At 34.6% G+C, this 26,795-nt stretch overlaps 1 protein-coding gene across 4 annotated transcripts in view; it reads right to left on the bottom strand.

The window, feature by feature from the left end:
- The window catches only part of LOC106877922 (protein DENND6A), a 99,988-nt gene that overhangs the window by 65,792 nt on the left and 7,401 nt on the right, over positions 1–26,795 (bottom strand). For all 4 annotated transcript variants that reach the window (XM_014926995.3, XM_089363428.1, XM_089363427.1 and 1 more), the window contains exon 2: positions 16,595–16,633. In XM_014926995.3, coding sequence (XP_014782481.3) covers positions 16,595–16,633 — 39 coding nt within the window. The remainder of the gene's footprint in view (positions 1–16,594; positions 16,634–26,795) is intronic.

Genomic DNA, 26,795 nt, shown 5'->3' with positions numbered 1-26,795 from the left:
GAATAGAGTGCTGGAAAGAATACCTAGCAGTATCTGTTCCACTTACAAAGGTCAACTTTGCCTTTGATCCTTTCAGGGTCGATAAAATAAAGTACCAGTCAAGTACTAGGATTTGATGTAATCAACTTGCCCCTTCCTCTCATAATGCTTGGCTTTCACTTTGAAGTAGAAACGTTCATTATTACCATTATTGTTGTTTTACCTAGCCTAGGTTCCAATTTCTAGTTGAAGCTTTCGGCATAACTTGTAGAAAAATTCCACCTGCACTTTTTAAACAATTAGATGGCATTTCTTTCATTTACATAGGGTCATGATCAATATATTTATAGATTTAAGCCACTGAAGGTAGCTTAACAGATAATCCTGCCAGACAGGTTTTCTTTTAGAATAAATTAAGCCAAATGCAAATATAGCGTCATTTTCATAGCGTTACAATTTAAAATTCTGAACATCTGAATAGCTTACAATGAGAATGTTCACACACACACACACACACGCATATTTTTGTTTAGATTTTAATTATTTAACTAATTTCTGGGTAAATTTAGAAAGCACTAAAGTTAAAAGTGGGATGAGAGGACAAGTATTTGTGGCGTTCATGCCTTTTTGTAAAGTTAAAAACACAAGAAATAAAAAAACTGCATCTAAGACAAACCAAAGAAAATAAAGTTGCTTAGTTTGCAAGAAATAGCAGCAAATTCTCTTTTGATTTACATCCTACTAATTTTATAAAAAAGAAAAAGGGGCATACTTAGAAAATGTGCCTCAAAAGAAGAGACGGCCATGGTTAGGATGTCTCTGATCTGAACTCTGATCAGGGCTGACAACAATAACAGTTGGACTCCAGATGTGTAAATGAAGGAACCTGTGAATGTTTGCTTGACTTGCATGAAATAGGACTCAAATTTTCCTCAAATTAAATCCTATTGTTTTAAACAAGGAACAACACACACTGGACAGTATAGTGTCTGATATACAACAACAATAATCTTTTCTACTAAAGGTACAAAGCCTGAATTTTTTTAAGGGAGGGGGGGGTTAGCCAATTACATCCACCCCAGTGCTTGACTGGTACTTATTTCACTGGCCCTAAAAGGACAAAAGGCAAAGTCAGCCATGGCAACATTTGAACTTGGAACATAAAGATGGACAAACTGCTTAGCAGCATTTTGTCTGGATTACTAATGATTTTGCCAGCTTGCTGTTTTAATAATAATAATAATAATAATAATAATAAAAACAATAATAATAATGATAATAAATGTTCATAACTGGAACACTTTTGATGAAAATAAGCAGTGTTCTCTTTAGGTTTTTGCTATATGTGTAAAAATTTGCTTATGTGCAAAATTTCTTTGCAAAGTATAAGTGCATTCATGCAAGTAACCATGATCAATTAAAAAAAATTATTTCAACTTGAAAACCTTGTGCATGCACACTTTATCCTTTATGCACTAGTTGCAAAACATGTATGTGCATATACAAGCACACAGCTTAGAGGTAACATTGGTACATTGATTTTAGGTCACTTTGATCAGGATTGACCTAGGGTCAACCAACAACTACTGAATACTGAGTGTTATCAAGAGCATAATAGTGAGTAACCACTTTCAGTTAAAAAAAAATCTGAGATGAGGGGGAACAAAAAACAGGACTTCAGAGGACTCAGTCAAAGTGTGCAATATTGTGTTGTTATGAATGTATTTTGTACATGAAGGATAACAATTGGGCAAAGGAGTGCCAAACAATCGAAGATGAAAGATCCTGTAGAAGACCAAAGAAGATGCGGTAAGAAGAGGTGAAGGCTGATCTCAGGAGGATGAATCTCAAAATGGAAATGAGAAGAGACAAAGGCATGAAGAATGATGCTGCTAAAAAAAAAAAAACCTGTCCAACCCATGCCTACATAGGAAACAGATTTAAGATGATGATGAGAGACTCACAAATACCCAATATTTACAGGCATCCAACTACAAGGAAAAAGAAAGCAATACAAAGAAAAAAAGTTTTGAAAAACTATTTTTTGTATTTTAAACTATAAATAGGAAGGAATTTTGTCTGGTAATAAAAGTTGAATTTGTTTTGATGCTAGGCTGGTTGAAAGTGTAATAATTAAAGAAAGACAAGAATATCATTGGTATAACAGTCTTTCGTTGCTATCATAAAGTTCATTAGATAAAGAATATATTTTTAGTGTGCAGCCAAAAATGGAACAACTTAGATGACATGACAGCTGTCTGACTGAGAGAGGTGCCTCCATATCAAGAAAAGTTTTGGAGATATGATTTAGGGTTACACACACACACAAAGCTTAATATCCAAAGATATAGATATACAAGATAATGGCTAGACAGGGGGAGAGAAAAAAATGTATGATAAACTTATCATTTGGAAGAAGATACCTGGATAACTGAAGCAGAGAACACCCACAGAGGGAATGGAATATTTTCAAGTCAGATAAATGGGTTTCTATACAGTCTTTCAACATAATCAATATATCTCCTTCAACAAACTCAATTATAGTGATGTTTGAAATGGCAGTCACATGTTTATAAATGTCTAAAATTTAGGAGAGCCTGGCTCACAATAAAGATAAAATGGTTGTGAGCAGAATGTTAATTAATGGCAGGAAATAACGAATGCTATGCTAAACCAAACTAAACTAAACTAAACCAACCTTCTCATTTCAATATATCTAAACTACCAAAGCTGTGAGATATTTGCACAAGCAAAACATTCACCAGATCATTTGACTCTAATGCTGTATTTCCTCACTGCATATTTAATTCTGGTCAACTTTTTAACACTTCAAGCTTTGAATATGCCTTAACTGTTTCTTTTCAAGACATGGCTTGTACTATCTTTGTTTTTTTAAATTCTTTTACTTGTTTCAGTCATTTGACTGTGGCCATGCTGGGGTACTGCTTTGAAAGGTTTTACTTGAATTGACTGCAGGACTTTTTTTGTCTTTTAAGCCTGGTACTTATGCTATTGGTCACTTTTGTTGAACTGCTAAGTTACAAGGATGTAAACGCACCAAAAACCAGTTGTCAAGCGGTGGTGGGGGACAAACGCATGTATGTACGTACGTATGTATGTATGTATGTATGTATGTATGTACGTATGTATGTATTATCCAGACAGACACACACACTCACACACAATGGGTATCTTTCAGTTTCTGTCAACCAAATTCACTCACAAAGCTCTGATTGACCCGATGCTATAGTAGAAGACACTTGCCCAAGGTGTCACACAGTGGGACTGAACCCAGAACCATGTGGTTGGGAAGCAATCTTCTTACCTTGAATTATTTACTTCCTAGGCAATTTTATTTTCTCACAAGAAATATACAATCCTGTACACATACTTAGTGAGTCTTTCACTGTAACACTAAATGATATGGCAAAAGTTATTGCTTTGTTGTGGGGTCAGAATAAGTCCAAAACATGCTCAAAATAGTTTCTCCTGCTTGCTGGAGGGGAAAATAAAAATAATGTTAGTCACTGACAAATACTGATCTATTTTTCTTCACTGCCTATCTGATTCTATTTAGTTTTCTAAAGCTCCACGATTTAAACATTGTAACACTAACTTACCTATAAATCAACAGACCCCTGTTCAACACACAGGAAATGGAACGAAAACGAAAATAAACCATAATTAAAAATTCATGGAAAACACATTTTTGCCACATCTCACATTATTTACCAGCCAAATAAATCTAAATATAAATCACATGTACATACAGACACATAGGTACACACAGACACACGCACAAACATGCATATATGAGTAATGATGAAATCTCGTATGCCTAGGAGGAGGAGATGGGTGGGAATTTATAGTTGCATTTTTTCTTGGTTTTCCAGAAATATACATAGGCACAGGCATAGCTGTGTGGTAAGAAGCTTGCTTCCCAACCACATAGTTCTGAGTTCAGTCCCACTGCATGGGACCTTGGGAAAACATCTACTATAACCTCAGGCCAACCAAAGCCTTGTGAGTGAATTTGGAAGATGGAAATTTAAAGAAACCCATTGTATATATATGTATGTATGTGTCTTTGTTTGACCCCCATCACTGCTTGACGACCAGTGTTGGTGTGTTTATGCCCCCATAACTTAGTGGTTCAGCAAGACTGATAGAATCAAATAGGCAGTGAAGAAAAAAAAAGGGACAAGTACTGGGGTCAGTTCATTTCACTGAAAGTTCAAGGTGGTAAACCAGCATGGCCACAGTCTAATTGACTGAAACAAGTAAAAGATGATATATAAAGCAGTTCCAACCGAGGATAAAAAAATAAGCCATCAGGCTCATGTGTGCGTGTGCATGCATGCACAGCCACTGTCATCCTTCAAATGTTGATAAAATGGGAGATTGATATAATATATATTTGAAACAGTGCTCCATCATGGTCTTGCTGCACTGATTTGGACCAATAAAAAATGAATATATGAAGCTCCCTTTGCAATCATGTGATTTCAGGTTTGGACCCACAGCACAGCAACACCTTGGGCATGTGTCTATTACTATAACCCTAGGCCAGTCAATGCTTGTGAGTGAGTTTGGTAGATAAAAACTGTGTGGAAGCCTGTTGCGTGTGTGTGTCTTTGTCACCCCCACCTCACTGCTTGACAGCTGGTATTGGTTTGTTTATATCCCTGTGATTTAGTGGTTCAGCAAAAGAGGCTGTTATAGAATAAGTACCAGTACTTACTTTTTAAAATAAGTACTGGTACTAAATAATAAAATACTAAAGCTTTCAAGGTGGTGCCCCAGCATGGCCGCAGTTCAATGACTGAAATAAGTTAAGAGATACACACACACACACACACACATACATTTATATGCCTATTTCATGACTTATCCCTCCTTTTTTGTCATATCTCCTTGCTTGACTTCTATCCATTGTTTGCACTAACCTGCATCAATCTCATACAGTGTCTCTATAGCCTTGCATTTTGATGTAAATCTCCAAAGGCTAAGGGCACCATCTTTCATTTCAGAACCCTTTTATAAGGTCAAGATAGAAAGATAGGGTCTACCACAGTCCTGCTGTTGCAATGATATTAGCATCACAGTCTGCTGTTCAGAGAACAGAACTTTTGTTTTTTTTTTATCATTATTATTATTATTATTATTATTATTATTATTATAGAATGCTAAACTTCAAATATAGCTTGAAATGGTTTATTAATGTCAGATAAGGTATTTTAACATTTATGCCAGTACAACTAGTCTGGTCTGGTGTAGTAGTAATAGTGGTAGTAGTGCACATACTGGTTTATACCAATGACATTCAAACATTAAAGGAGTGTTTTCAAAGTTTTGGGAATGAAGTGAGCTGTAATTTTTACAACAGAAAAAACTGGTTAATCAACTGGTTACCTAACATAAACGACAAATGGAAAGAAAAAGAAGTAAAAAAAAAAAGGAGAGAGAGAGACGGTTATATTGAAAATGTGGTATCAGATGAATGGAAAGGCAAAATCTCTTAGTGATACATCTGTCATAAGTAAAAATGGTGAATAAAATAGTAATAAAGAAAAGGTAAGGATGATTACAACAAAGTTTGCTAGTAACATAAAACTATGAATGAACTACAAGGATCTTATTTTACCTTATAGTCAGTCAGGAGAGGAGACAGTGCCCCACGATTATTTACAGGGCTTCTGTTATTGGGAGGATGTGCAAGGAAGATATCTTCAAATTGAAAACCTTGATTGAATGCTTAAAGGTATGGAAAGTGCCATGTGGTGATATTAAACAAGGTCACGAATTAAGTTTACCGCCTATGGCAGGATTTGAAAGTGCCAGGTGGTAGTATAAAATTGGGTAGTAAATCAAGTCTACAACTCATGTAAATCATGCCGCATGGTTTTGAATCCTGGACCGGGCGATGTGTTGTGTTCTTGAGCAAGATGCTTCATTTCACGTTACTCCAGTTCTCCCAGCTAGCAAAAATGAGTAATCCTCAGATGGACTAGTGTCCTGTTCAGAGTGGAATATATATGCCAGAGAAACCAGCTCTATGCTCCTTACAGAGTAAGGTGAACTAACCACCCAAGTAAATCATTGTGGGATTTGAAATCAGAGTACGAAATGCATGACCTCCCATCCCGTGCTCTAAGAATCCTGCCAGTCCACCATCCAAGATTCATTTTTTCTGGACTAATTATTGACCCTGGAAGAATAAAAGGCTAAGTTAACCTCAGCAGGATTTGAACTCAGAAAGTAAGCAATTGAAATAAATACTGCAAAGGTATTTTGCTTGATACTCTAATGATTCTACCAACTGATGTTTAGCCCCAGGTCAGATCTGTTCATATGGGGCCTATGATTAGAGACATTTCAACTATGATCACTATGGGGTATTGGGGACTAGATTATTTAAAAGTCCTTTATTTCATTAAGACATTAGGATGTTATTTGAAAGAAATTTAGCTGCTGTTTCTAACAGTTTGAGTATGGCTGTGTGGTTAAGAAGTTCATTTTGTAAACATAGTTTTAGACTTGGTCCCACTGAACTGTGCATATTCATATGCGTGTATATATATATATATATATATATATATATATATATATATATATATATATATATATATATGTGCTTTGTTTTTTGTCTGTCACCACTGTTTTCAACTGGTATTGGTTTGTTCATATCCCTGTAACTTTGCAATTCAGCAAAGGAGACCAATAAAATAAGTACCAGACTTAAAAGTAAGTACCGGAGACAATTTGTTCGACAAAAATCCTTCAAGGTAGTGCTCCAGTCCAACAACTGAATAAGAGTAAGAGTGACTCTGTAGAAGACTTCTCATCTAAATGCAAAGAGTGTTTCACGATGTACGAGATGTTATGCAAGTGCACCCAACACTGGCCAATCCAGTTTCACCATTGATCACTCTCTATGTGAAGGTCAACAACCTCGCAAAGTAATAGTACATGATACAAGTTTCAATTTCAAATGGAGGTGAATAATAGCCATACATACCATATTAGTTAATATTTATTACATTAGTTAATGAGTGCTTAAACAATATAACTATTGTATCTGTTACGCACCAGGTGGCCACAGTATGTGTGCTGTATTGTCCAATCAGTAATATGATTGTTTGGCAAGGGCAGTAAGCTGGTAGAATTGTTAGCATGCCAAGCAAAATGCTTAGTGGTATGTCACCTGTCTTTAACTTCGGAGTTCAAATTCTGCCGTGGTTGACTTGGACTTTCATTCCTTTCGGAGTTGATAAAATAAGTATCAGTTGAGCACTGAGGGTCAATGTAATCAATTTACACACCCTGATCCCACCCAAAATTGCTGGCCTTGTGCCAAAATTTAAAACCCAATATGATCATTTGGCAAGCAATAAATATCTTTGCAACATTCAGTCTTGGATTACAAATGATGTGCGAAACGAACGTGCAAGCCAACAACAATGGTTGGTAACAAGCTGGGTGTATCAGCAGGAGAGCATCAGTTACTGTCTAGCTTTTGGTCAGTACACATCCCTGCTTAAATTCACTGCACTTTCTCTTGAATTTCCTATGAAAAAAATAGTTTCAGTTTACAAACATTTTAGGTGACAAACAGCCTTCAGGAACGAATTTGATTAGTAAATGAAAGTTTCAGAGTATATGAACATCCAGCTTTTAGTGGCCATGTATGATGGTTTGGTATACATAGTTGATGGAGTATAAGGACACAAAAATGCAAGCATCCTATGGTTCAGTGACATTATTCATGGGTCTAGTTGTGTGTTGTCTATAAAAAGAATTTCTTCTCTTAACACAATTCGTGCAGCATTTCGTTTTTCCCACGTTCAAGTGTACATGAACATGTTATATATGATTATGCATAACTACATCCAACTACTACTAACTTTGACCAGAATGTTAACTACATGTCACCTTTACAAACTCAGCAAAAATGATAACGACAGATCTGACAAATCCGGCAACTGTACCAACATATCTCGATAACTACTATTTAGCTAGCAATAACAACTTAGAACATTCTAACATAAAATTATATAAAACTAAGGTGAGAGGTTTTTAACCTTTTTGATATTAACCAACTCAAGACCACCCATGGTTCTGTGATACAAAATGCTTGCTTTATTCCATTAAAATTTCATGTTGACTTATGTCTCTCAGACACCAGTTTAATAATGAAGAAGTAATTTTATTAAATTCTTCATTATTTTGAAAATTAACTGAAACAAAGGCCGTGTATTTCAACAGAAATATGGTAAAGATAAACACTTTAGAGTTAGAGACTATGTATATGATGACAGCAAAAATTTGGAATGAGTGCTGAAATGAGCTGCTGCCAGTAGATAACCGAGTTTTTAAGCAGAATCAGAGAGTAAAAGGAGGAGGGTAGAGGAAAAAACCGCCCCAAAAAACAACAAGATTGTATGCAATTATAGTTGAGGGTTTGATGAACAATTCAATAACAGGAAGTAACCAAATAAGACTCCAGGAAAATATGACAATGAAAAAAACCCATGAAACCAATATGTTCACAAGGGAAGTGATAGATGTAATGCAATCTCAGATAAATTGACAAAGAAAATAACACTCATAATAGATTAAAACCATGTAACATATTGTGGTATGTAAAGGGTTGTTAGGTGACCACCACTGAAGGTTTCCTTTATATGCAGTGGTTCTCAACCATTTTGTGCCTGTAGACCCCTTTGATTCCTGTTTTACTCTACTGGACCTCCATAACCATTCAGTGTTAAATTTTTAAAAATTATATTTTTATAATTAAATATTACATAGAATTGTATGAAAAAGTTGTTAAAATATTTTGTGCATTGTAGTATAACCAATTTATTGCACAAGAACTTTAACAACAAAATCTTAAGTGAACCCCCAAGGGCCATATGGACCCTGGTTGAGAACCATTGGCCTACAGACTATTGATTACAGATGAAAATCAGAGTGAAGTGAAAAGGTCTTCATTGGGAATTGGACCCATATTGCAGATTTGGTTTACTGACAACTTACCATAACTCTATAGTACTCTCACAGTGCATAATATTCATTAGATATACTGTGGTCAATCAGGATAAATCATACCCTACTATTTTGGGAAGGACACTTTATATAATATGATCCTACATAATCAGCATCAATAAACATCTGTTTTCCATGCTAGCATGGGTTGGATGGTTTGATTGTGTCTAGTGAACCAAAGGGCTGTTATGTGCTTCATTGTTAGTTTTGACATGGTTTCTATTCTGGATGCCATTCCTAATGCCAACCACATTACAGAAGGTACTGGTGATTTTTTTTTTTTACATGCCAGTGGTATGAATGGTGTGGTTGAGTAACTTACAAGACGGAAAAATATTAGAAAATGAAAAAGTCCTTTTGGCTAAGTGTGGGTGTGGAAGTATTTGAGAGGTGCCAGGTGTTGGGGAGGTGGTTAAAGTAGGATAGACGGACAAGCACAGATATCTTGCTATAGTGAAGATATATGGCTACCTTGTATTATATAAGGTGAGTGAGAGTAGCTGGAGAGAAGATTAGAGAGTGGTGATGGGATACTAGCATAGCACAAACCCTCAAGAATCAAAAGAGGACACAAGCAGGTGCCAGAGCAAACCCTCAAGGAGGACAAGAGAACCAAGGAATACTTCTGATCATAAATAACTCTGTTCAATCAGAAATGACCCAGGACTAATCAACAATACAAAATTCCTTCCTCTAAAGGTTACTAATGTGTACCTAATGGTGTACTTGAATTGGTAGATAAGGACTGTTATTTAGAAAGACGAATATATATATACAACAATGTCAACTGACAGGATAATGTCAAACATGCCAAGTAACTGGTTAAGTAATTAATATATTCCTTTATGACAAAGGTATTTTATCTTCACAGTATATAGAAAATCACTTTTATAGTTCATGATGGAAAGCTGATTTCATTTTGTCAGTAGCTGGGAAGACCAATGAATGTAGTACACACACACACACACACACACACACACATACTCTCTCATATACATGTATATATAGATGGTGTAATATATTATTTTAAAGTTATGTTTACATATTTTCTATAGAATTTAGAGCCAGCACTGAAAGTTAATGCTTTGTATATGAATATGCCTATGTAAACAATGCAATCAAAGATAGAAAAATAGGTAATTGGTGTATATGCATGTTTCGGGAGTTATTGCTCCTTCTTCAGCACCACATCCAACCCATTAACCATCCACGAACACATTGTTTAAATAGCCACTAAATTTAGCGGTCTAACACAATTGGACAGACCCATTTACATATTGAACACATTCCCAGCAACTGGTACATACATATTAATTGCGGGTAGGGACACTGTATTTTGTTTTGCAAACATAATATACCACCAAGTATATTAAGGGTTTAATAGTTAATATTATCTCATACTTTTTGTGTTAGCAGTGTGATTCAATCACTTTTAAGTTATCTCAGAGCCAGCATTGAAAGTTTCATATATGACTATGTCTATGTAAACAATATGATTAAAGATAGAAAAAAAAAGGTAATGAGTGTATATTATATTTTAGGATAGCCATACTGATCATTTAATAAGCACATAAGAGTGGCAGACCTAATACACTACTTGATTTAACAGGACTCCTTGGTTCTTAGTGTCTTTTGTGGAGGTCACTTTGTCATAAGCCTTTGGACTAGATGCTGTTCCCTTCTGCTCACATTTCTTCTGTGGGCATAGCCCTAACAGTTGCAGTGATGTCCCCACTCAAAGAGAACAGGTAGAGGGTTTATAGGCACTGTCTCTTTTCTCCTTATAAAAACACAAAGAAATATTCAATTATTCCTTTTGATATACAGGTAGTTCTTGCTTTTCAAATTTATGATTACTGACTTTATATGTTTATGAGAATTTTCTATGGTTAAAAAAATAAGAAGTATTTTTGAATAAATTTATTTAAACAAATTTGTACATAACTCAAGCTGTATTGGCTAAGAATGACGTCTGTGTAGACACCTGTCAGCTGAGCCAAAGGCCAAATTTGATTGGTGAAAGGTGGTAAATCACAGACTCCCTTACTTGATACCTTCATATTTGTTTCAATTCATTATTATTCTATTATTTCCATGTGGATGCTAATGAAGCATCTTACATGGCTTTGTTTTGTTATTTATACCTTCAGCTTTGTGAATTTTCAGTTAACAAGTGATAAGTAGGAAAAAGTCAACTTGTAAGGAACTGCAAGTAGTTAATAAATACTGAAGTCTTTTTTCTACTACATTTTTAATCATCATTTTGAGACAGTGTACCAATGAGCAGGCCACAAACAAAGTAAAAACAACTTTTTGACTATCTTGGTTATAACATAAAATCTTGTAGTTTACATGAAACACCCAAACTGAAGCGTATAAAAAGCAGGCAATGAAAGCCACTACATTGTTGAGTAAAGAGGGTAAAAAATAATTTAGAATTTCAACTTTTTAAACACTATCCATTACTGCCTTAACTCGATAACTGGATGCTATTTGCCCTCCTTGCTGCCAACCCTCACCTGTTTAAAAGGTTATATAATAATAATATATAATGATATCTCCTTATGGCCAGACCGGTTTTCCATGGAAGACTGGAAATGAACAACCTCACTTGTACATTATTTACAATTGATGGATATTTGTCCTCATCCTGTTTGTTGTTAACACAACGTTTCGGCTGATATAACCTCCAGCCTTCAGCCGAAACGTTGTTAACAACAAACAAGATGAGGACAAATATCCGTCAATTGTAAATAATGTACATAATTCCTCATCTCTTAAATATAGAACTGGAACCTCACTTGTATGATGGTGAAGCTTGTTTACAACCATCATGTGATATCAAGACAAGGGTATACACACACATGTGATGGGTTTCTTTCAGTTTTCATCAATCAAATTCACTTGCAAGGCTTTTGTCACACATACTCAAGGTGTTGCACAGTGGGACTGAACCCAAGATCACATGGTTAGAAAGCAAGTTTCTCAACTACACAGCTACAACTGCACCTACTATATACATAAAACTTATTTTGCACTAGGGTAGAATCATGAAAGTATATATGGCGTCAGTCCATAGATAATGTTGTTTTTACAATTGCATGAACTAAAAGTTGGAGGGGGGACAGGATAAACTACATGCATCAACTTGCAGGTAGTAATTTTACTTTATCCTTATTTGTAGTGCGTGTTTTGAAGAGTGCACTTCGATTTTAACAGTCATTTTTTCATGTGTATCATCATCATCATCATCATCATCGTTTAACGTCCGCTTTCCATGCTAGCATGGGTTGGACGATTTGACTGAGGACTGGTGAAACCGGATGGCAACACCAGGCTCCAGTCTGATTTGGCAGAGTTTCTACAGCTGGATGCCCTTCCTAACGCCAACCACTCAGAGAGTGTGTGTGTTTTTTTAAATAGCTTTATGATTACTATGGTGTAATTGTTTCACTTTCAACACTCAGACCAAGCCACTTTCCCAGAAACAGTACAACTCAGAAATTTAACCCATTTAACCCATGGGCATTTAAACCAGCCATATTAGGCTGAAATATTCTGTTTTATGTTCGAACTGGCCAAATCTGGCCTCTCACAGCTGCCCTACAATGTCATCCTAAAAATAAGCCATCATATTTATATCTCAAAGCAGCAAGACAATGCATGGTTAATTCAAAACAATATGAATATTACATTTGACAGAATAATCTGAACGCTAAAGGATCAAAACACAAACCATTGTTTACCATTATGTCTACATTATTGCCATATTTTAAGATTATATTCATATATTATTAACTATCAAAATATTTTGTTGTACATATGTGACCTTAGTCACTAACAGTCATAGAAAAGAGTATCAGTGACTTGGTAAGAAATGCACAATGAAGGACTTTGATACCGAATACTATACAATGCTATTACTAAGTAGAACAGAAGTATATATGGCGTCAGTCCATAGATAATGTTGTTTTTACAATTGCATGAACTAAAAGTTGGAGGGGGGACAGGATAAACTACATGCATCAGTTTGCAGGTAGTAATTTTACTTTATCCTTATTTGTAGTGCGTGTTTTGAAGAGTGCACTTCGATTTTAACAGTCATTTTTTCATGTGTATGTGTGTGTTTTTTTAAATAGCTTTATGATTACTATGGTGTAATTGTTTCACTTTCAACACTCAGACCAAGCCACTTTCCCAGAAACAGTACAACTCAGAATTTGAAAAAAAAAAAATTTTTTTTCTTTATTCTGCAAATTTATTATTCTAAAAGTGAAGAGAAAAGTGAACCTGTCATTAAGGTATCGTGATCTAAGAACAAGTACACTGTTCACTTTCCAGCAACTGATGGTTCAGCACCAGCTTTAATCCAGGTAAATTACAAAGGAGAACTTGAAATTCCCATGGCTGCTCATCTAGTTCATAGTGTGACCACAACTGGCATTGCATTTACTGTGTATTTAAGTGCATTATTTATACTGCACTTGTCAGTGGCAATACTGAAATTTTGAGAGAGCCACTGCTTAGTTTAAAGTCACCTTTTAGCAATGGCTAGAACAGGTAAAAGAACTGAAAGTGTCAGTGGTAGTGTCACACATGAATACCAATCCATATTGATCCAAAATAAAGTAGAACTGTTCATGGTACGTTAGACACATGGGAGGTGTATAATTTATAGGCTAGAAGGGTATTGATGAAATATTCTGTGACCATAGATGCTCCAGCAAAATGGTTAAGCCATCAAGGGTTCAGACCCAAGAGTACTGGAAAATTGGTGATGTACCTGCAGTTGTTTAGCACAAGTTAGTCTAAATCAAACAGACTGTTTAACCATGCTTGTCATGTAACAATTATGACAGAATACATTACAAAAACTGTTGAGATAAAAGCTAATATTTTATAAGAGATATCAGAGGTCTAGAGTATGTAGGAAATAACTTTAGAATATAATCTGCACCATAAGTCAACATTTTCTGTATCAAGTTAATAAAGAATCTCTACATCAGTGGTTCTCAACCAGGGTCCATATGGGCCTTGGGAGTCCATATAAGATTTTATTGTTAAAATCTCTGTGCAATCAATTGGACATACTTCTACAATACATGAATCTTTAACAATTTTTTAAAAATACAATTCCTAATAATACTTAAAAATAGAATAGGATTTTAAAAACATCTAATGGCTATGGGGGTCCATGCAAGTAAAATAGGAATCAAAGGGCTTCATAGGAGAAGAATGGTTGCTCTATATGATCAATCAAACTGCTAAAAATAGCAACCAGATCTCCTTTGAATCTTTAAAAAATAAATGGCTAAACAAAAGAAGGAATGGTTGTGGCCAGAATATTTTTCATCAAGACTGATCTACGGTTAGACAAAAAAAATGACAGCAACAACCTCAGATATAATCTCTGTATAGGATCCAAGAACAGAAAGAAAATGAATAATAACAGTGAGGACATTCTACAGTGAAAGGATTCCTTATGTTATTTAGTGAAAAGGAAAACAAAATGGATGTTTTGATAGTCATATGTGAGTATTGCATGCCTCTTTGATGAGTCATGCATGTTGTTCCCAACTTGTATTACTACAGCCTTCATGGTTTTGGGCAGGGCATGGGACTATTTGCTTCATGCAGCAGCAAAATTAGGTCAGCCAACAATAACAACAGCAGAAATCTCATGCCCCCCCCCCCAAAAAACCCCCAAAACAAACACAAATGCACTGGCCAAACACAATTGTACACTTTTAAAAGACAATACTGGACTGGTTTCAAGAACAAGGATGTATTAGATAGAAGTTTACTTGAAACTGTTACACAATTTCAACAATTCCAAGGAAAAAAAAAAGGCTTTGTGTCACTTTAGCCATTTTTTTCAATTGCAGAAAGGGCAACTGTAGGAGCAAGCATGGAAGTGCAATTAAAAAATGTACTTTCAACCATATGGTTTTTGTATTCAGTCTCATTGTGTGCCACCTTGGGCAAGTGTTTTCAACCACAGGCTTGGACGGTTTGACAGGATCTGCTTCAAACGCCAATGTCAACTTTGGCATAGTTTTTATGGCTGAATGCTCTTTCTTATGAGTGGATTAGGGAGATGGAAATTGAAAGACTCCTGTTGTGTGTGTGAGTGAGTGCGTACATGTATGTATGTATGTATGTCATTATATCCAACTCAACATGGATGCCTTGTTAGAATACCTAATTAATACTGCTTCCATAGCTAATAGTTATTATTAAGCCTGCTGGCTATTTGCAACATCAGCGTCTGAATAGATGCTGACATTCTATTGGTCTCTTTTGTTGAAGTGCTAAGTTATGGGAGCATAAATACACCAAGTAGTTGTCAAGCAGTGTGTGTGTGTGTGTGGGGGGGGGGGACAAGCACACATACATATATTGGGCCCTCTTTGAGTTTCTGTCAACCAAATCCACTCACAAGTCTTTAATCGACCCAGGGCTATAGTAAAAGGCACTTGCCCAAGGTGCCATGCAGGGACTGAACTTGGAATCATATGGTTGGGAAGCAAACTTCTTACCACACAGCAAATACACACATGCACATATATTGTGTGCTTGTGTCTCCTTGTTTTCACACCGTGCAGTGGTTGTAAATAAGCATCACTGTCATTCAAGCAGTGTCTTTCATTTTCAATCGTCTATGAAAACATGTTTGGTCTTGGGGAAATATTATCTTGTTTGGAAAAGAGCAAGGGTTAGCATATTCAGTCTTAGAAGATCTACCTCAACAATAATAATGACGATGATGATGATGAGGAGGAGGAGGAGGAGGAAGAGAAGGAGGAGAATTGCATTTCTCATGCTGAAAGTATATTTCATTTTCTGAATTGTTAGACCTCATGTGAGCATAGTATAAAATAAAAATAATAATAATAATAGTAATAATAATGATAATAATAATAATAAAGCCCCACTGTAAAAATTAATAAATAAATAAATCAAATATATAAATAAATGATTTGTTACATAGGCATGGCAGCTCAGATTTAAAGAGAATGAAATGATGGTAAATTAGCACATTCATTTCATTCCAAAGAGTATTAAGCAAACTAAAGGAAGCACATTTCTGACCTGAATTAAAATCAGGTTCCAGATGCTTGATTTGTCAAAGGCTGATTATTTATATTCATCATCATCATATATAATAATAATAATAATAATAATAATAATAATAATAATAATAATAATAATAATAGTTTTGGCTTGGTTTCTACAACTGGATGCTATTCCTCATGCCAACCACTTTACAGAGTATACTCAAGTTATGAGTATACCTAAATGCGACCTTGCTGTCCCCAGAAAGGGTACCCATATCTGTTGCAAGTAATAAATTCAACACAAAATTAACAAGTGTTCTATGAATCAGGACCATAATAAAAGCCTTCACATCACACCTATTTGAAGTAATTTTCTCATATTCACATAAACAGATACAAAAGTGCCCACAGTATGAATGACAATTCATACTGCATGGCTTTACACATTTTTAACTACGATGACATTAAACTAACAATAAAGCCAAAAGAAGGAAGTAACTAAAGCTTACCTCTTTCTCTGTTAATTTCACATGTCCTGGATATACAAGCTGCAAAAAATTAAGAAAATATGTTATTCTGAAAGCAAAAAAGTTAATTTCTATACAACATTAAATGTCTTTTACATTCTTTGTTATTAAGTAAATAAGTGACTAGGTCATTGGTATAATATAATAGCATGTCATTATTTCATATTGTCAAAAACTGGGTCTTTGGATTCATTTACACTACATTCCTAGTAATAACATTTGTTAATTCCCTCCAAATTTTCCTTCTATTTTGTTATTGTTCTAAGCTCTTTCATTTCAAATATAGTTTTTGAGTTCTGTTTTGTTTCTTGAAGAAAGATTCCCTCTTCATCTTCTTTGTTGAGATTAATGAAGCTACATAACTCTGTGATTCCAAAAGTGATGCTGATAGATATTAATTTCTGATAGGGCAACTCTTGACAGTCCAACTTAAAATTTACAAGACTGCACCAAGAGATCAGACAAACTAATCATCATCATCATTTAATAACTGCTTTCCATGCTGGCATAGGTTGGACAGTTCAGCAGGAACTGGTAAGTCAGAAGACTGCACCAAGTTCTACTATCTGCTTTAACATGATTTCTATGGTTGGATGCCCTTCCTAATGCCAACCACTTTACAGAGTGTACTGGATGGTTTTGACACGGCGCCAGGTCACCAAATAACTTGCAAGACCCCTCAGCTGAAGTATCGTGTGTTCTAAGGCGCGCAACCTGAAGTTTACATTACATAATTATGATATTGGAACAGACACTAAAATGTTAGTTTACAGTGTAGAGGTGATTCCAGCTCTCTTGAACATATATATTGCAAACCTGGATAATATACCAAAGACATTTAAAGGCACTTGAAAAATTCCATCAACTTCAAAACACCTAATATCCCAGCTGGGAAGACAGCTGAATGAAGCAAGAATCAAACATTGGTGCCTTCTACATTAAGAAAAAAAACCAATAAAAACTAGGGGTCATGTTCAGCTGGCATCTGAACATCTGCTTAACCTTTTAGTGTTCAGATTACTCTCTCAAATCTCATGCTTATTTATTCACATTGCTTGAATTAATCATGCATTATCTCACAGCCTTGAATTTTCAAATAATGTGATAATATATTTTGAGAATGACATTGTAGGGTAGTATTGGAGACTGGATCTGGCCATAAAACAAATAGAATATTTTGGATGGATATGGTCAGTTTAAATGCCAAAGGGTTAAACAAAAGGTTTATTTCCTGCTTAGAGAAGGCTACTGTAACAGAGGCAGAGAGCAGAAGAGATTGAAAGACATCTTAAAAAAATCACCATTGACATCAACAACTGGGAAACCAATGCCAACGAAGGGAAACTTTAGTGAACCAATATTGAAGAAGGAAGAGCAGAACAGGAAGAAAAGAGAAAGAGTAAAAACAACACCAACAACCAAGGTTTGATTAACCATCTGGAAATACTTGTCCTGAATATGAAAGAACTTTCAGTGCCAAAATTGGACTTGTAAAACGCCAGAGACACCATAAATAGATCAACAGAATGAAAACTATCAACTTCAGAGGATAGCAAAAATGGAAAACGATTGTGAAAAACTAGGTCTTTGAATTTACTTGCTTTATGTTCTTTAGTTCCTCCCATTCAGTCAGTGTTTTTGGTAATCTGTGTTTTGTGTCTTGAAGGAATGCTGTAATAGTAATACTACACAAGTAGGACTCATGGAAATTCCATATTATATTATATATATATATATATAATTATTCAATATTAACAGTTTTGTATTAGAAAACCAGGAATTTATACAAGGCTGTAAAAGAAGTGCTCAAACTAGTTGAGACATAGGTACAAAGTTAATTGCAGAATAAAACCGTTAGGTCATCGACTCAAAAAGCCGTAGCCCACCAAGTGTTCCTACTCTGGAATGCCAAATTTAGCATCCATTATTGCCTCTTTAAATAGGAATAAAATAAATAAGTTAAAGATATGTGAATGTACGCCACAGGGAAACCCTATTTCAAATAAAACCAACTGTAAACCACACGACGATGGTGGAACGGGCCCTTCATTCCCTCGGATTTTACCTAAATCTGGGAATGAGATAAGTGAAATGGTCGATAAGAATAAATTTCTGAGGGCGGTTAATAATGTTGGAAATGACTTTAAGGGTGGCCGTAAAAAATTATGTAATTGTAGGGACCCTTCTTTATGTCCTCTCGGCGGACTTTGTTTGTCCACAAATGTAGTGTATAAATGTGTAGTTAGAGACGAGGACAAACAAAATAAGTTTTATATTGGAAGTTCAGTGAATTTTAAAGCCAGGTATAGGGTGCACATGAGTTCCTTTTCTAATGAGAAATATTATAATTCCACAACATTCGCCTCTTACCTACATGACCTCAAGAGGAGGAATAAAAAGTACTATCTTGAATGGTCAATCTTATCTAGAACCCCCCAATTTAGGGCTAATATTAGCAAGTGCTTATCATGCATTAGGGAATCCCTTTCCATTCTTAGGTCTTTTGGGCCGAAAACCTTGAGTAAGTTTATCGAGGTAATCCCTTTTTGCAATCATAAATTTTCCTCCACCTTCCTAAAACTATATAAAAATAGGAATAAGAACAAAAATAATAGTGTTAGTAGTGGTAATAATGGTGATAGTAATGGTAATGATAGAAGTAAATAAATAGACAAAAATAATTGATATTAAAATAATAATAAAAATATGGATACAATGGTAGTATTTATTTTTTATCATGGTTTACGTTGGATTTGAAACCTAATAGTTTTAGTTACCAAACCTGCGTGACTATTCTAAAGGGTATACTAAAAATTAGATTTTTTTTTTTTTTTGGTCTAGTCCATATTATTATTTATTTAAGCTTGCTCTCATAATTATATTCTTTTTGACTGGTGACTTCGTTGATGTCTGTGTGTCTTTTTTTACCCTGAAGAATGGGTTATCACCAATTTGTGCTCTATTGTGCATTAAATAGGGTGATATACCCCCGAAATGGCCATAGGTGTTCTGTGTTTGTGTTCCACCTATACTCGTAATCCACTGTAAATGATGTCTATGGTTTGACTTTACTGATGTTACCTGCGGAATGGTGAAACTTGGATTTTACTTTGCCACACTTTGGATGTTCTGTTGGTGTTTTGTCCCTCAGCGAATGAACTGTTGTGTTACGTTTCCGTATGTATTATTTTTTTTCTCTATATTTTTTCTATATATATATTTTTTTATTCTACTGTATTTGTACCAGTCTCTAATATTTTTAATCAATTTTTAATCGCAGTTTATTTATGTATTTATATTATTCTACTGTATTTTTAAACGATTTTTATTCTTATGTATAAAAATTTTGACCTCTCTTTACTAATTTGGTTTTGTGGTCTATGTTGTACTTCGTATATGTGGTCATTGGTGGGCTACGGCTTTTCGAGTCGATGACCTAATGGTTTTATTCTGCAATTAACTTTATATATATATATATGTTATTTTTATATTGATGTATAAATTTGTAGATCTTCATAACATTGTTTAATTATGTGAAAGATTATGTTGTCAATTTCCTTCCATTGTTGTTGAAAGTGTAACATTCAAACTTCATTTGCAGTGTTAATAATAATCCTGATTATGTCTTCATTTTTGTTCCATAGTTGGCAAAGGCAAACAAAAGTTTACACCCACCACTCTTATTTACAAATTCAGTCTACCCATGTCATCAGTTTATAATGGTGACAATAGGCTTTTGTTTTCTTCCCAGAATGTAAAGAAGACATTGTAAGTGAGAGGTGCCATCCATCTTAACCTATCGTCATAATTATTTAACTGCACTGAAGTGAAGAAGAATCAATTGATTGAAAGTGACAATCATTTACAACTATCACATTGTCAAGATAAAGAGACACAAATACACACAAATACAATATACATATCTATCTATCTATATCTATATATATATAATCAACTCACACATACAATATATATATATATATATATATATATATAATGGACTCTCCTGTCGTTAGATGACGTATGAGGGTTCGGCAGTTTCTTACTGAACAACCACATAGATAATTTGTTTACAGTGATCAAATGTTTGTGTTGGCATAAGCTCACACTCTCCCATCAGATCGACATTACCTGTACAGGTGCAACGGGTGCCACGTGTCAGATGTCGAAATGATCAGAGCAACATGAAATTAAGTGCCTTGCTCAAGAACATAACGCAACGCCCAGTCTGGGTTTCATACACACAATCTCGCAGTTGTGAGTGCAATACCTTAACCACTAAGCCATGCACCTTCACACACACACACATTGTGGCTTAGTGGTTAGGGTATTTCTGGTGGTGCATTATGTCTTGAGCAAGACACTTTATTTCACATTGCTCCAGTCCTCTCAACTGGTAAGTTGTACCTGTATTTCAAAGGGCAGCCTTGTCACATTCCGTGTCATACTGAATTCTCTGTAAGAAGTATGCGAAGGGTACATGTGCATGTGGAGTGCTCAACCATTTGCATGTTAATTTCATGAGCAGGCTGTTCCGTTGATTGGATCAACTGGAACCATCATCATTGTAACTGACAGAGTGCTAATATTTTATATATACTCTCTGAGTGGTTGGCGTTAGGAAGAGCATCCAGCTGTAGAAACTCTGCCAAATTTAGATTGGAGCCTGGTGTTGCCATCCGGTTTCACCAGTCCTCAGTCAAGTCGTCCAACCCATGCTAGCATGGAAAGCGGACGTTAAACGATGATGATGATGATGATGTGTGTATATATATATATATATAGATTCAAGGTGAATATGGTACTTAAGTTTAGGCACCAGAATTAAGTATAGTATTATCCATACAATTTCAAAATAAGGTGATTTGCTTAAATAAATGGAGTCACATGAAACAATCGTACTGCATTAACTTTGGATATCCTTGTTGCTTATTTTATATATACATACACACACACACACACACACACACACAATGGCTTTTTTTCAATTTCTGTCTATCAAATCCACTCACAAGGCTTTGATTGGCCTCGATCAATTGTAGAAGAGACTTGCTCAAGGTGTCACACAGTGGGATTGAACCTGAAGCCATGTGGTTGGGAAACAGACTTCTTAATGACACTGGTAATTGGCATACCTTGATTATTATCAAAAATCCTTTGAAATACACTAGCAATATATTTTATTAGAGAATATAATCGCAAAAGGGGTTGAAGCTGCATTTCTGCTACAGAGCTCTTGAGGTTTATGGAAGGGTTAACTAAACAATTAATACAGGAAGTGAAGTGATTCCAACCATAGATTCTGTTCAAGAAGAACTTAATAACATCAAACCATATGCTTGTCATACATCATTACCTAAACAAATATTGCCTTAATTATTAATGGAATCTTTTGAGTTGTAAGAAGCGAAAGAAAGTAGGTGATGTGTATTAATAAATATAAGGGATGTGAAAAGATCCAAACATTTAGTTAAAACTGGGTTAAGATCCTGTGTTTATTGAGAACTTACAATATACAGATATTAGTCAACATAGAATACATAAACAAATAATGGGAAAAACACATTAATTTCCATACACTCAATTCTTTGCCCTCCCTATTTCTATCAAAACTCTATTTCTCCCTATTTCTATCAAAACAGACAGACCACCTAACTTATGTAAAAAAACACAGGGGAATATTATTTTTCTAATTATAAACAACTTATGGCTCACTAAGTAACACGCAGTAGGACATTTACTAGCTACTACTTATAGTACTAGATGAATGTGCTGTGACAGTACACTAACTCTACCTCCTGGTGTTGTAGAAAAGTTTTGGTGAGGGGAAAACCTATGCCCATAGGTGGTTGTAAAAAAAAAAGATTCAATTTATGACGGAGACTGATTGATAATGCCAAATATAGAAATGTAACTAACAGTGCGTTTGAAATGTCAGAACGAGAAGTGTACACCCCACCCCATATATATACATATATATATATATGTATATAAATATATATGTATATAACTATATATGTGTGTGCGTGTATATATATATATATATATATATATATATATATATATATATATATATATATATATATATATATATATAAATATATATATATATATATATATATATATAAATATATATATATATATAAATATATAAATATATATAAATATATATATATATATAAATATATATAAATATATATATATATAAAAATATGTATATAAATATATATGTATACATATTACCAACTAATTATAGAAATTAGACTGAATTTTCAAAGACCTAAAATGGTAATTGGTAATTCCTTATGTTGAGAGAGAGAGGAAATGGCATGGTAGTATGTTTAAGAAGCTTGCTTTGCAGTCGTGTAGTTTTGGTTTCAGTCCCACTGTGCAGCAGTCTTCTACTTTAGAAGACAGGTAAATGTTTAGGATAAGTAAAAGCTTAAGAGCTGGTAACTGTTCAAAGAGAGGTGAATGATTGAAGACAAATAATGATTAATGGCAGGTAAATGAATAAGTACAAGGTGAATACTTCAAGAAAATGATTTTTAAAATGAAATAAAGCAAATGTTTAAGATTAACTAAATCACAAACAAGAGATTATGGGGATAATGGATATATTCTTTTACTACTTTCAGTCATTTGACTGTGACCATGCTGGAGCACCACCATTAGTCGAGCAAATCGACCCCAGGACTTATTCTTTGTAAGCCTGGTACTTATTCTATCGGACCCTTTTGCTGAATCACTAAGTCACGGGGATGTAAACACACCAGCATCGGTTGTCAAGCGATGTTGGGGGGACAAACACAGACACAAACATATACACACATATACATACATGTATACGACGGGCTTCTTTCAGTTTCCGTCTACCAAATCCACTCACAAGGCTTTGGTCGGCCTGAGGCTATAGTAGAAGACACTTGCTCAAGGTGCCACGCAGTGGGACTGAACCCGGAACCATGTGGTTGGGAAGCAAGCTACTTACCACACAGCCACTCCTATGCCTATATATATATATATATATATATATATATATATATAAATGAATGGTTCATAAGTTGGTGCATCAATAAACATAATGCAGTTTAGCTATGCACAATGAAGATAAATTGCATCTAGTATTATAACATCTGTTCAAACTCATTAATCAATATTGGTTAGGTAACCTATACTGACATCAGTTCAATAGTTCTGAAATTTTGGTTATTTTCAGTTTCCTCTTACTTACCTAAGCACTGTCACTAACTTATTATTGGATTTGTCCATGAGGTACCTTTATGAAAATCTGAGAAATAGCTGCAGTACTGAATAAATTAATTAAAAATAACAATAACAACAAAAATACAAAACAAACAGAGATAAGACTAATTAAAGAACTTTTTTGGAAATTGCCCCTTCCTTCGAACTTCCAAGTTGCTGTTGTTATTTAGCTTCAGGTTAACACTGGCCAATCATATACAAGATCAAAAGTTATCCAGCTGAGACAATTCCATATTCAATTCATAATGATTCCAAGACCATTTTATTCAATGTGGCCTTTTCCTTTTAAGATGGAAACTTCCGATTTTAAAATTTCATGGCAATTTATGTTCCAAACATCAGCTTAATAATGACAGAATTTTTTTGATTAAATTCTTCATAATTTTCAAACATAATCAAAACAAAAGTAGCATATTTCAATAAAAATATGGTAACAAAAGGGTTAGGGCCTTTAGAATGTCTATACTAATGCTTTAGTGTTTTGAAAAGTGTGTTATTCATAATTCTATTATACACAAGTATGATTAATAAACCAAAGTAAACAATAGTTATCTAAATTTTTTCTAATTTTTTTCTTTTTTTTTTTTTAAACTTCCCATGTGAAATGAGCCAGTAATTTTTATCTTTTCATGCAAAAAGTGCCAATTTGTTTTTTTTGTTTTATTTTCATATCCAGTGTACCACAAAGTCAAAATGATTAACCCTTTGTTAACATATTTTGGTTGAAATACACTGCTTTTATTTCAAATGATTTTGCAAATAATGGAAAATTTAGTAAAGTAATTTTGTTATGAAGAATTTAGTAAAATGATTTTGTCATTATGTGAAGACACATAGCTCAGTGGTTAGAACATCAGGCTCACAATCACGTGTTAGTGAGTTCAATTCCCAGACCGGGCTGTGTTATGTTATTGAGCAAGACACTTTATTGTCACGTTGCTCCAGTTCACTCAGCTGTAGAAATAAGTTGTGACATTACTGGTGCGAAGCTGTATCAGCCTTCGCCTTTCCCTTGGATAACACTGGTGGCGTGGAGAGGGGAGGCTGGTATGCATGGGCGACTGCTGGTCTACCATAAACAACCTTGCCCAGACTTGTGCCTCGGGGGGGGGGGGGGGGGTAACTTTCTAGGTGCAATCCCATAGTCATTCATGACCGAAGGGGGTCTTTACCCATTATCATTTGTCATTATAAAGCTACTGTTAGGAATAAACTGACATGAACATTTTTTGTGGGAAGTTTTAATTTAGATTACCGTAAATCCTCGAGTATAGTCCGCCCTTGAGTATAATACGCAGGGGATTTTTAGGGGGTTGTACCTATGAAAAACCTAAACCATGTGTATGATACGCACCCCTTCTCTAACTTGAGTCAAGGAGGTCTATATAATGTCCTTGGTTTGTAAACATATACGGTAACGTCCGTTATTATTATTGTATATATAACATAATGCAAACGTGTAGCTTTTTTGTGCTTTTTGTTTGCAGAAAATAAAGAAATAACAGTAATAACGTCAGTGAAAAATAAATATTAAGTAAATTGCTTTTCACATATTTATCACTATCAGTTACAAGCGTGACATTACAAAATGCGTCTGAATAAACATTGCCGGACAGCAAATAGAGACTCAGACATTGCTTAGAAAATATTTTTCATTTTTAACCTCGTATATAATACACACTAGGAATGACCTTTAAATTTTGGGAAAAAAATGCAGATTATACTCGAGGATTTACGGTACTTTAAAACAAGAAATTTGTATTATAGGACAAAAGGTGGTTTTAGGCAGATTACTATCAAAACGGTTAAAGAACTACTATTGTGGTTGACTGTGATTTAACCCTTTAACATTTAATCCAACTGTATCAGCCCAAATATTCAACCTGTTTTGTGTTCAAACTGACCAAATCCAAACTCTCACACCTATCCTACAATATCATTCTAAAAATATACAAACACACCATTGAAATCTTGAAGCTACAAGATAATGCGTGACTAATTCAAAACAATGTGAATAAATAAGCAATAGATTTGATAGAGTAATCTCAATGCTAAAGGTTTAAAGGAGATTTAACTGAAATTTCTACGAAGTTTGTGTGTATTGTATTACTTATGGAAGACCTTGGTTAATAAAAAAAAAGGACAACAAAAAACACATACAGGATATGAGATTAATCAAAAGAGAGTGTTCCCCCACCTCAAATCACTGGAAGTATGTTGGGATTAAAGACAATAATATTAGAATATTAGTAATTAGAATTTTTGTAAGTATTAAACAGCAGATTAGTAACCATCTTTAATAACATATAAATAAAAAAAAGTCCAAGGAAACCGATGACTGGCTGCATCAGCAATAATTATGTAGTGACATTCATAAGCTTCATTAAGTTTGTATGCTGTGGTGGGGAGAGGAATCTGATGTTTCAGGATCAAATCTAGCTGAAATCATTTTTCTCTCTGTCTCAAAACATCAGACTTCTACCCCACTGCCCTATACAAACTATTCCATACCTATGAGTTTCTTCAATATATGGAAATAGAGCTGATGTGGCCAAAAGGAATAGGTATTGGATTACTCTTTCAAAGGTGAAAAGTTCAAATCTAGTGCAAGAGGTCTGCTGTGTTCTTGGGCCAGAATATATTATTCTGTGTTGGCTTAGTTTACCAAGCTGATTGGAAATAGGCACTAGATCATTCTTTATCTCTCTCTCTCTTTTTTAATGTTACCTGTAATAAACAGGGGTTTTATATTATGGGAAGATTTATCTCACTTCATACCATGAACACATTTTTGTTCCTCTATTTTAACTGTGCAAGCAGAAAAAAAAATGACAAAAAAATGGAGACATTGGTCCTGTTGATCTTTCCTGCTTTAAATTAGTGCTTATAATAGTTTTCTAAAACAATTAGCAGAGAA

Source organism: Octopus bimaculoides, chromosome 15 (genome assembly GCF_046866305.1).
Source record: "Octopus bimaculoides isolate indiv1 chromosome 15, ASM4686630v1, whole genome shotgun sequence".
NCBI lineage: Eukaryota > Metazoa > Mollusca > Cephalopoda > Octopoda > Octopodidae > Octopus > Octopus bimaculoides.
Note: the sequence above shows the minus strand (reverse complement) of the source record. Positions and strands in the feature narration are given on the sequence as shown.